The sequence below is a fragment of the Pogona vitticeps genome, chromosome 2, assembly GCF_051106095.1.
Source record: "Pogona vitticeps strain Pit_001003342236 chromosome 2, PviZW2.1, whole genome shotgun sequence".
NCBI lineage: Eukaryota > Metazoa > Chordata > Lepidosauria > Squamata > Agamidae > Pogona > Pogona vitticeps.
Window position 1 is genome coordinate 21,384,010 of NC_135784.1, and position 12,260 is coordinate 21,396,269.

The 12,260-nt window shown below is 44.1% G+C and overlaps 2 protein-coding genes across 6 annotated transcripts in view; both read right to left on the reverse strand.

Annotated features, from left to right (window-relative positions):
- Positions 1-12,260, reverse strand: part of LOC140705028 (uncharacterized) — a 138,284-nt gene that overhangs the window by 80,988 nt on the left and 45,036 nt on the right. For all 5 annotated transcript variants that reach the window (XM_078388316.1, XM_078388315.1, XM_078388318.1 and 2 more), the window contains one exon: positions 4,945-5,067. In XM_078388316.1, the coding sequence (XP_078244442.1) occupies positions 4,945-5,067 (123 nt within the window). The remainder of the gene's footprint in view (positions 1-4,944; positions 5,068-12,260) is intronic.
- Positions 1,428-4,945, reverse strand: LOC140704024 (uncharacterized). Its single transcript, XM_072988488.2, has one exon. It carries the CDS (start codon positions 4,885-4,887, stop codon positions 3,613-3,615), a length of 1,275 nt encoding a protein of 424 aa, XP_072844589.2. The 5' UTR covers positions 4,888-4,945; the 3' UTR covers positions 1,428-3,612.

Sequence of the window (12,260 nt, forward strand, 5' to 3'; positions counted from 1 at the left end):
AGAGGAGAAGGGGACGACCGAGGATGAGATGGTTGGACAGTGTCATTGAAGCAACCAACATGAATTTGACAGAACTCCGGGAGGTGGTGGATGATAGGAGGGCCTGGCGTGCTCTGGTCCATGGGGTCACGAAGAGTCGGACACGACAAAACGACTGAACAAACAAACAAAATTTTGTACAAATAGCTGGCAATGCCTTCAAGAACTCCAGACACTGGGTTTCCCAACAATGTTGCATCTCCTTCTACAATGTCCTTTTTCTCTTTGGCAGAGCACCCCAACCTAGGAACTGGGCTATCCTGGGGACTTTTCTTGCTCCGACTGGTCTATATTGACCTTCTAGACATGCTGATCTTTGCTTCTTTCTTGCTTCAGAGTTTCCTCCTCAAACCTTGGGGTCAGAGTCCTCTCCGGTGCACAAAAGCAGGCAAAGTTGATCCTGAAGCTTCCCATCATGCAGTCACAATTATGTTGAAAACAGAGTTGGTTGTAAAGAGACGCAGTGAAGACTCTTCGGGAAAGTTGATTTGAGGCCAAATCCTTTCCATCTGAATCCTGCTGCAAGAATGGGGAAGAAAAAGCCATAGGATCTCCCTTCCGCTTGGGGACTTGTAGCCTTCCAGAGTCAGTCAGATGTCTTTGGTGATTCGAGTTTTGAAATGCCCTCCCCACTCAGAGCTTGGCTCCTTCTCTTTAGCTCTCTCTACTTGGGTGCCCACCAGATCTGTGGGAGTACAATTCCCATCTCTGAACCACTATCCTCCTTGCTTATACCTTCACTGCCTTTCCTTTCTTGCTCAAATTTCTCCAGGAGACTGGAAGCCAGAATTAACCATTTGGGGCACAGGAAACCAGGGTAGAGAAGCCAACGGGGCTTCCGATGGAAAGATTCTGGAAAGATCAGCGGGTCCAAAAAGCAGCAGCCAGATTGCAGACTGGAGGTGGGCACAGGAATCAAACAACTCCCCCCATTACGGCAGCTCCTCTGGCTGCCCATCAGTTTCCAGACACAAATCAAAGTGTTGGATTTAACCTATAAAGATCTTAAGCTCCCTTTCTATACTCATTAGATCTTAGCTTTAAATATTGCCTTTCAAGGATGTAAGCCTCCTTGGGCTTTTTAAAGTTAAATGGCAGGGTTAAAAAATAAACTTGCTAACTTTTTCCTCTCACTAGAAATACACTTCACCCGTGCCTTGGGACCAGTGACCGCTCCCTCCCTCCCTCCCTCCCGCTGTTGTGAATCCATGATATTCTATGTGCCCTGAAAACATTAACAAACAAACCACTCAGATACTGAGATTTTCTTTCTTTCTTTTGAGAAGTAATGGCAGCACGGCTCATAAGGAATTGTTTAAGTCAAGAAAAAACATGTCTGTAGAGATTTAGCAACACTGTAAAGTATAACTAAAGGAAAACTCAAGACATTTTTATAATGGAAACATTTTATTTTTTAAAAAAATGCAAAAGTGGTACGTGCCCATGCTCCCTATGCCCAGGGACGCAAAATAAATTACCCAGTACAAGATTCATGGCGATTTCTTTTTTTAAACCGAGACGGACAAGGCTCAGAACCCACACTCCAGGTTGAGAGAGTTACTGACAGTCAAGAGTTTTGAAGTTATTTTCCATAAGTGATTCATTCCTATTACTCATTAACAGCGGTCGAAAAATTATTCTACATTACAACAGTTGAAAGGGGTTTTGTTACATTATCTGGTGCACTGCTTATTTTTTGTTCTAATTTTCTGTAAGTTTGGGGAGGAAAGTATTCCTTATTCATAAGAAATAGTTTTGTACAAAAAACCTCTTTCAAATAGTGTCACTTCTTCCTCCACTATTCAATCCAATTATTCCTTTTTTTAAAAAAAAAGTCTCACATTCATTTTCCTAATTGCAACAACCTTGCAGTTTTCACTGGCAGGTAAGGAATATCCATTGGGATTTCCTCTGAAATTTAGAGCTAAATTTAACTGGGAGTCCCAGCCCTGGAACACCCAAGAAATGAATGGGGTTGTGAGGAAGGTCCAACAGCTAGCGCGGCGTCTCCTCCAGCTAACATAAATGTCAAAGGGGCTGAGGGAAGAGAAAAAGAGTATAAAGAGGAAAGGGGGTTTGAAGGGGGTAAGACTGAAGTGTGTCTGTCAGAGGAAGGAAGAAAGCAAGGGGAGGAGCATTGGGTGGATGTGTGGGAGGAGAATATAAAAGAGGGGGAATATGCGCAGGAATTTAGGGCGGTAACGTGCAAGAGAGAGAAGGAGAAAGAGGAAGCTAAGGCGCGTGGAGTAAAGAGTCTGATTGATGATTTCCCAAGCCTGAAGGCGGGAGGACTACTGCCTGATCCCGTTCCTGATAAGGAAGGAGTAGTGATACAAGAGAGACTAGAATCGACGGTGGTGGTCTTCCCGAGAGGACGTGGTCGCTGGAGGAAGTTGGTACGCCCAGACCAGACCTTCAACAAGCCACCACCCGAGGGGGCACTGGGCTCGCCACCCCTGTTGTGGGATAATCTGCGCGGTAAGGAGCACCCCGTTATGGAAGCCTACCGACAAGGAGCGGTTTGGGCCGGCTCCCCCGTATTGAAGCAAAGTTACCAAGTTAATCAGAATGGACATATAGAGAGAAAGTTGCCTGAGATATGTTGATGCCCACAGAAGTTGTGGTTGATACGCCATTGTTGAATGTTAATAAAAATGTGCTGTTGCTGGTCAACCGCCAAATAGTTTATATGGACCTTTTGACAGGGGTTTACTTAAGCAAACTCACCATTGGGCAACTGAATCAATGGACTTACTCTAAGTCAATGATTCCCAAACTTGGGTCCCCAGATGTATGAAATGTATAGTGTTTAATATTTTGGCTTGGAACCGATCCCCTGTGTATACCACAGTCCTACTGCAATACCATCCCATAATACTCAGATAAAGACAGACTATCCGAAAAACATTTTTCTGATGCTGAAGGTGATCATTCAGGTGAAGTCACTAACTGAAACATTTCCAGCATGGAGGCCTTTCATATGATCGTTATGAATTCTTTCATGTTTCTTCAAGTAATTTGCCACTTTGAGGATTTTTACACACTGAAAGCATTTGTACGGCCTCTCTCCGGTGTGAATCCTCCAGTGGCTCATCAGGTTTCCTTGCTGACTGAAACATTTCCCGCACTGAGAGCATTTGTACGGTTTCTCTCCAGTATGAATCCTCCAGTGGTTCATCAGGTTTCCTTGCTGACTGAAACATTTCCCACACTGAGAGCATTCGTACAGTTTCTCTCCGGTATGAATCCGCTGATGGACCAGCAAAGCTTTTTCCTGGTTGAAGGACTGCCCGCACTGAGAGCACTTACACAGTTTTGTTTCACTTACAATATGGATGCCTTGGTGGCTTTTCAAATACTTTCCCAGGCTAAAGCATTTTCCACAATGAGAACATTTGTACCGTTTCTCTCCAGTATGAATTTTGGCTTGGAACCGAGCCCCTGTGGATACGACACTCCTAGTGTAGTACAATCCCATAATACTCAGATAAAGACAGACTATCCGAAAAACATTTTTCTGATGCTCAAGGCATCTGTGTGGCTCTTCTCCTACAGCAATTCCCAGGCGATCATTCAGGTGAAGTCACTAACTGAAACATTTCCAGCATCAAGGCCCTTCATATGATCGTTATGAATTCTTTCATGTTTCTTCAAGTAATTTGCCACTTTGAAGCTTTTTCCACACTGAAAGCATTTGAAGGGCTTCTCTCTGGTGTGAATCCTCCAGTGGCTCGTCAGATTTCCTTGATGACTGAAGCACTTTCCACACTGGGAGCATTTGTACGGCTCCTCTCCGGTATGACTTATGCGGTGGATTTTCAACTGGTTGCTCCAGACAAAGCTTTTCCCACATTCCAGGCATGTGTATCGTTTCTCTCCAGTATGAATCCTACAGTGCCTCATCAGATTTCGTTGATCATTGAAGCATTTCCCACACTTAGAGCATTCGTATGGTTTCTCTCCAGTATGAATCCTCCAGTGGCTCTTCAGGAGTCCTTGACGACTGAAGCATTTCCCACACTGAGAGCATTTGTAAGGTCTCTCTCCGGTATGAATGACCTGATGGGTTTTCAAGTGGTTGTTCCACCCGAAGCTTTTCCCACACTCCAAGCATTTGTACGGTTTCTCTCCAGTATGAATCCTCCAGTGATTCTTCAGGTGTCCTTGCTGACTGAAGCACTTCCCACAATCAGAGCATTCGTACGGTTTCTCTCCTGTATGAATCCGCTGATGGACCAGCAAAGCTTTTTCCTGGTTGAAGGACTTCCCGCACTCAGAGCACTTATACGGTTTTGTTTCAGCTCCAGTATGGATGCTTTGGTGTCTCTTCAAATCCTTTCTTAGGCTGAAGCATTTTCCACATTGAGAACATCTGTACGGTTCAGATCCAGTATGAAGCCGTTTATGTGTATTCAAATTTTTTCTCTGACGGAAACACTTCCCACACTGAGAGCATTCATACAATTTCTCTCCAGTATGAGATTTCTGGTGGATCACCAAACTTCTTCTCTGAAGGAAGCCTTTCCCACAATGGGAACATTCAAATATCCTTCCCTCACTTTGAATTCCATGACTCTCCCCACTCCCAGAATCCTTAGGGTCCTCTTTTGGACGATCACACTGATATGTGTCCAAGTGATCTCCTTCCACATTTTCCAAAAATTCACCTTTAATTTCTCCAGTTACCACCCTCTGTTGTTTATCAGAGTATACATTTTCCTGGAATGTTTCTTCTGATGTGACACATTCATTGTGCTTCTTTCTGGTACAGATTCGGTCAGGTTCTGATTTGCAAGGATACCTTTGGCCGCACTTGACGGTTGTGGGTGTTTCCTCCCTTGTAGACATTTTGGAAGGCTGTCATACTGTGTCTATAAGATGGTTCCTGAACTCATTCTTCCTCACCTATCTCAATTCTCTCCAGCTGGTTCACTTCGCTTGCCGGGGCAGTGGTTTTTGGGACATCCATTAGCTCATTTCTTTCCCACTGAGGATTCTCCATCTTGATCTGCCTTCCCATCGTGTCATCTGCAAAGAAAGAATAATTTTGCTCATTCTTTGGACTCCAGAGAAAGGCTCTGGACTGCAGTGGTTCCCAACCTTGGGTGCCCAGATGTTTTTGAACCACAGCTGCCAGAAATCCTGTCCAGCACAGCTAGTGGTGAAGGCTTCTGGGAGTTGTAGTCCAAGAACATCTGGGGATCCAAGGTTTGGAATCACAGTGATTTTTGTTAATTTTTTTTGTCGGTTTTTACATCACTGGATGTCAAACACAATACTTTTGATAACCTTTTTTTCCAGTAATACAAGAGACAACTTAAAAGCTCTCCCTGACATTGTTTTTAAAATAAGGAATTAATTAATAAATATTAAATTCATTGTCAAGTTCAATCCGTCTTGGGTAACCCTTTTCAGGGCTTCCCATGTAGAGAATATTCAGAAGTGTTTCACCCTTCCCTTCCTCTAGAGGGTGCCCTGTGACTGTGCAGCTTGCACTAGGACACCAAGGCTGGATTATTTGGGATTAACGGGGGGAATTGAACTCCCAGCCTCTGGTTCTGCAGCTGGATACCTAAACCACTGAGATATCCAGCCAGATAAGGAACTAATTTCTGCCTAATAAATGATTAACAGCAGTTAATATATTGGAACTGCAAAACGAAGCATCCACACCAGAATCAAAGAACATAAGAGACACTGCAGACTAAAACAACCAGAAAAATCTGCAGTAGCTGAACATGCCCTGAAACAAACTGGACATGAAATTCTATTACAAAATACTCAAATACTGGACAACGCCAGCAATCATTACGTCAGACTGCACAGGGAAGCCATTGAAATCCACAAGCACCAGCAAAACTTCAACAAAAAAGAGGAAAGTGTGAAACTCAGCAAAACCTGGCTCCCAGCTCTCAAAAATACTGCGTGCAAAAGGTCAACAAACTCTACCCTGCCACAAGGACAGGGGATCACTAGACACAAAAGACCAGCTAATGACCCCCATCAACCACGTTGTCATCTTTTCTGGGTGTTAACTTGTTGTTGTTTAGTCATTAAGTCGTGTCTGACTCTTCATGACCCCATGGGCCAGAGCACGCCAGGCCTTCCTATCTTCCACTGCCTCTCGGAGTTGGGTCAATTTCATGTTGGTTGCTTCGATGACATTGTCCAACCATCTCATCCTCTGTCGTCCACTTCTCCTCTTGCCTTCAAACTTTCCTAACATCAAGGTCTTTTCCAAGGAGTCTTCTCTTCTCATGAGATGCCCAAAGTATTGGAGCCTCAGATTCAGGATCTGTCCTTCCAGTGAGCACTCAGGGTTGAGCCTCCTCCAGCACCACAATTCAAAGGCATCAAGTCTTTGGCTGTGAGCTCTCTTTACGGTCCAGCTCTCACTTCCATACATCACTACTGGAAAAACTTTCCCCATTCGGACTTTTGTTGGCAAGCTGATGTCTCTGTTTTTTAAGATGCTGTCAGAGTTTGTCATCGCTTCTCTCCCAAGAAGCAGGCGTCTTTTAATTTTGTGGCTGCTGCCACAATCTGCAGTGATCATGGAGCCCAAGAAAGTAAAATCTGTCACTGCCTCCATCAACCACAGGACCAGATAATCTCTTCTCCTGAGCACAATACATCCACAACAATACACACTAATCACCCATCTACAGAAAAAAGACAAAAGCCTATCTCACAGCCATAAATACTGCACTACCATAGCCAACTACACCAGAAGTCAGAGTGCTGACCTCTGAAGATGCCGGCCACAGAGACTGGCGAAACGTTAGGAAGAATAACTTTCAGAACACGGCCAAAGAGCCAGAAAATCCCACAACAACCATTAGATCCTGGTCCTGAAAGCCTTCGTGAATAGATTAATATTTCTTCCTTTAAACAAATCAACCTCTTGGAAAAAGAACAAAGAATGAAGAAAAAAGGAGGTTTTATATCCAATGATGCTCCTCCACCAGCATAATGGACACTCCTGGCAGAAAACAGCCTGGCTAACGTTTCACAAATCCGCTTCGGGGAGGGAAATTCCAGTCTCTTTTGATTAACAGAGGGTGGCGTCTATTTTCCCGCTAATTTGTAATAGTCAAAATCCTATTAAATAGCTCCACTGGTGTACTAAGCAATCCCTGTACATTCTGGGAGCTGGATTCATCCTGTCACTGAAAGGATAAAATGTCAGTGGAGGCATTGCCTGTTGTGTGCCTATTCAGCTTGGCACACAACAAACACCTATGCTGACTTCTTCACTTCCAGCAATTCACCACTGAGATTTACCATGACACCTGGTTCCCATCCTTCTCTGCTACCTTACTTAACAACAACAATAATAAAGACACCAAAAAATGGTCTATTTCTGACACAGTTCATCGTCCTGACAGGAGTAGCGAACAATGCTGAAGGGCTGAGGGATGAAAAGAGCCAGGATCCTGCCTTCAAGGAAAAGATGCCTGAGGCAAAGCCAGAAGATGATGACTAATATTCATCATCCCACTCATAATCTGTTAATATTGTTGCTTTTCTATGCAAATTAGGAGAAATACGAAGGTTAACAGTTGAAGGAACCCAGGGGGAAATGGCAGCAATAGAACAAAAGAGGGTGAAGATAGAGGCGGGAACAGCAGATATAAAAAGGAGGAAGAAACAGTTACCTCCAGCTTAGGAATGGGTCTGGATGGAGGATCCCTGGACCAGAGCTTGGGTGAGGCTGAGAGTGTCTAAAGAGGAAGATTACAGGAGAAGGAGAGAGATCCCCCGAGACCGTCTTATTAGGGAGAAGACGAAGCCAGAGAGTGGAGGCGAAAGCTAAGAGAGAAAAAAGAAAAGGTAGAGAAAGGAGAGAGTTTGGAATGGAGGGTGAGCGAAATGAGGGATACCAGGGGACCCTGGAAGACCTCCACACCCATGGGATGCTCCATGTGGGTGGATGACCGGGACGATGACACCGTACCCCTGCTGGAAGGTGAAGCGGGACATAGAGTAGACCTGAACTTCTCTATAGACTGGCTGGGTCCATGGAATGCTGCGGAAGGGAACCCGTTCCTGGATCAAGAATGGAAGCCCCTTGCTGACTGTAGCGTTCTCCATTTATTAGATCTATGGTTCTTGTTGCATTAGGTAATGGTTTATGAATATTCATGTTGCTGAGAGGCGGAGCCAAGAGAGATACTATAAGAGGGGAGTCAGAAGTCAGATTAAGCGAGTTTAAATCAGTAAGAGTAATGTAAGAGAGATTGAGTCAGTGAGAGTAGAGTCAGGGAGTGTAATAGAATGTGTAGTTTGGGGAAATTCTGAGGAATGATTAACTACTGAAGATATTCATGAATCAATCTATGTAATCAATAAACCAAACTTTTATTTAAAACATCTTGAAGTGTGGATCTGAATCTTTCTGAAGTAAATGGTGATTTAGAGATCACCTGGTGGCAAGTGTAAAAGAGAGTGTTTGCCTTCGTGTGCTCTGGGGCTTGAAGGTCAAGCAAGGGGCACGAGAGTGGATGCCACAATTGGTGACCAGCAGCGGGATTCGAAGAAATCCAGTGAAGCCTGAGTTGAACTCAAAGCATTCCAGTCAAGTCTGAGTTTAAAAAGGATTTTCCTTGAGTCAACGGTACCTTTTAGATAGAGGTGACAAAGAAGTTTGGTTCCTTGCTAGAGCTTTTGGGAAAAGCTTAGTAGTAGGGGCTTCTGAACCCAGATCTGGTGGGTCTAAGTTAGGGAAGGACTCTGAAAGGAAATTCTTGTGTTTACCTCAGGATCTGAAGACCAGGGGGCTTGCTTAAGGCTCAAGGCTCTAAGGATAGAGATCGCTTGTGAAAAGCAGAAGCCAGGGGTCAGAGCAGATCTGAGGGAAGAAAGGAGAAAGCCTTCGCTTGAAATAGAATTATATTAGTGACTGGATGTAAGAGAAGAAAGACAGGTCCTTTAAAGATAAGTACACATGCTGTAGTAATCATCCCAGAAGTAAATATGCCACCCAAACGTTCCACAAGGGGGAATCCTGAAGCTGAGGTTTTACCTCATGAATTGGAGGGAAATTGGAACCCCTTAATTCAGCTGGAATGAGAAACTAAATTAAAAGAGTTACAGCTCAAAAATGAGGCTGAGATCAGGCAAAGGAAGCAAGATTTTGAAAAATGGAAGCTGCAGCATGATATTAAATTAAAAGAAAAACTGTTAGAAATCAAAGTTAGGACTGAGGAAAAGATTTCACAGCTCAGAGCTGAATTGAGAGTAAAACTCATGGAATTGAAAGTCCAAAACTATAATACTAATAAATCCAATCCTGAGGGGAATCTATCAAAAACAGCTGATTGTATGAAAGAATTAAGAAACTCAAATTATTCTGAGGTAAAACTTGGTGGTAATAACTGGGATGACAATGAGAAGCCCTTTAATAAAAATTACCTCAGCAAAACAACATGGAATGAAGGCCAGAGTGGTGCCTCAGCAAAATTAGTATGGCCTAGTCCTCAGAACCAAGTGAATCTTGAGGAAAAGTTTAATGAATCTCCTTTGGATGAGAGAAGGAATTACCAAAGCGGCAAGCCTGGTCATTTACAATACAATTGTACAGAAATTAAACCTCAAAATGTGGAGAATAATGGCCAGATCAAGAAAGTATACTGTTTGGGAACTGTGGAGGCCTCTGAGGGAAAAATAGATTCCCAAACCCTAGAAGCAAACCAGGGATGCCCCAGTTCAGAAATAAGCCATGAGGTAACCAAAATGGCTGATCAGAGTATTTTGAAAACCCTTAACGTTCCTTCCTGTACTGAGGAACAGAGGGAAGCTAGTACTTTGACAGACGGTACAACACTAACCACTGAACACCCAGAGAAATCTATGACTGACAAAGACCAGAAATATGGAGATGGGTTGCAGTCAACAGAGCATGTTAATAGTGCTTTCGCACTTACACTCTCACCAGGAGGCCAGGAATCACCCTCTGCAGCTGAAATTGTTACAGTATCATATGGGAGCTTGGAGAGAGATGTTTCTGTGGTTACCCAGCTGAAGAGTGTTGCTGTAGCTGATCTCATGCTTCTGAAAACCTCAAATGAAAATAGTTTGGCTCAGGAGCAGCAGGAGATTAATTTAATAGATTGCTTTGAAACAGACTAAAGGGACGTGGTGGCGCTGTGGGCTAAACCGCAGAAGCCTGTGCTGCAGGGTCAGAAGACCAAGCAGTCGTAAGATCGAATCCACGCGACGGAGTGAGCGCCCGTTGCTTGTCCCAGCTCCCGCCAACCTAGCGGTTCGAAAGCATGCAAATGCGAGTAGATAAATAGGTACCACCTCGGTGGGAAGGTAAACAGCGTTCCGTGTCTAAATCACACTGGCCATGTGACCACGGAAAGATTGTCTTCGGACAAATGCTGGCTCTATGGCTTGAAGAGCGGGATGAGCGCCGCCCCCTAGAGTCGGACACGACTGGACAAAAATTGTCAAGGGGAACCTTTACCTTTGAAACAGACACTAGTACATTCACTGAGTACCCTGTAAGGTCTTTCCTGGATAAGGAGTTTTTACATAAAAGTCCTTAGAGATGGCAGAGACGAGCTTGGGAGATGCTTCTGGAAAAGGAAAAAGCTTGTAAGAGGCCCAGGAAAAAGAAGTACAGTGGTGCCCCTCATAGCCAGGTTAATCCATTCCGGATTAACCCTCGCTATGTGAAAACATCGCTGTATGGAACGAAAAAACCCATTGGAACGCATTAAACTTCGTTTAATGCGTTCTAATGGGCCCCAAACTCGCCCTTCAGCGAAGTTCCTCCATAGCGCAGCCATTTTCGCACCCTCGGTAAGCAAGGGCAGGGCGCGAAAACGCTGCGCGCAGCCATTTTGGGCGTCCGGCGGCCATTTTGGAACCGCCGATCAGCTGTTCCCCCATCGCTATGCGAACAATCGATAAGCGAAATGCTTACCGATTATCACACAGCAATTTTTGCCCATAGGGGCCATCGGTATGCGATCGCATTTGCGATCACAACCCCCCCCTCGGATTCGTCGTTATACGGTGCGCTCGTTATGCGAGGCACCACTGTAGTAGAACTGAGAACTATAGAGGGGAGAAAAGTGCTTTTGGCAGAGGCATAACAATTAGATCATGAAACTTTGCAAAGCAAACCCCTACCTGACATGTTCCTGAATAAAGAAGCAGAATCAGATGACAAGTGCAGTGCGTTTAAAAGCAACCAATCATTTAAGATAGCACTTGACAGGCCTGAGAATCCTAAAGTGACCCATGATAGTGGTCCCCTATATAGGGAAAACATTTCAGAGAAAGTATCTGTGGGACAATATGTGGATGTGGGGAAAGGCATCCGCCCTGATGTCTTAAAGAGGGACGCATCCAGAGATGGTTGGAAAGAGGAGAGGAAACTGCCTATCCTTTCCCCAATTGACATGGTGAAACCCCAGGCCAGAAAGAGAGCAGGCTTCACTATAAAACAACCAGCTGATGACATCCCGGGGTCAACAGAGTGGCTGATGTCTGCCAGACGACGGAAATGGTTACGGAGGAAGGAGCCAGTGGACAACAGAGGGATTCCTGAGTGGCAGCAGTCGTGTGTCCAGCTGATGGAGGCGGTAACGTCTGGACAAGTCTTCAGCATACCTGGTTACCACCGTGAGTTCAACCTTTTTACAGATACATCGAGCTATGGACTTGGAGAGGTGAGGTGCCTTGCAGATGACTGCGGGAGTGAGCCTGTCTTGGACTTTGCAAACTTGGACTTTACGAAAGAGACTCAGATCGTGCCTCGGAAGCCAAATGACTGATGGAAGGGGGATGGACATTTGTAAATGAGATTAGAATTGAATTGATGGACTACAACATGAAGAATGATACCAAGACTTTTATTACCAATTGAACTGCACTTTGATTCACTTTGGATAATTTATAAGTTTCCTGATGATGATTACTGTAAGGTTGGTAATGTTAATGAAAAATAATAATAAAGAATAAATGATAAGGTAAAGTATATTGTTGAAATTAGTAAAATGTTTAGAGTATAAGAAATGATAGTTGTTTAAAATGTTTATAGTAATAAAAATGGAAATTGTTATATTGAATGATATTACCTATTGAACTGTTAAATGTTATATAAGTTATGCAACAGTACATGTTTGTTTAGGACGAAAAATGGTGTTTCCCCTCCCAAACAAACATATTTAAGGGGGGAGGTCTGTAGCGTTCTCCATTTATTAGAC

Bases quoted from the DNA above. Each gene is read 5' to 3' on its own strand.
- LOC140704024 (XM_072988488.2), bottom strand. From the start codon at position 4,887: ATGTCTACAAGGGAGGAAACACCCACAACCGTCAAGTGCGGCCAAAGG.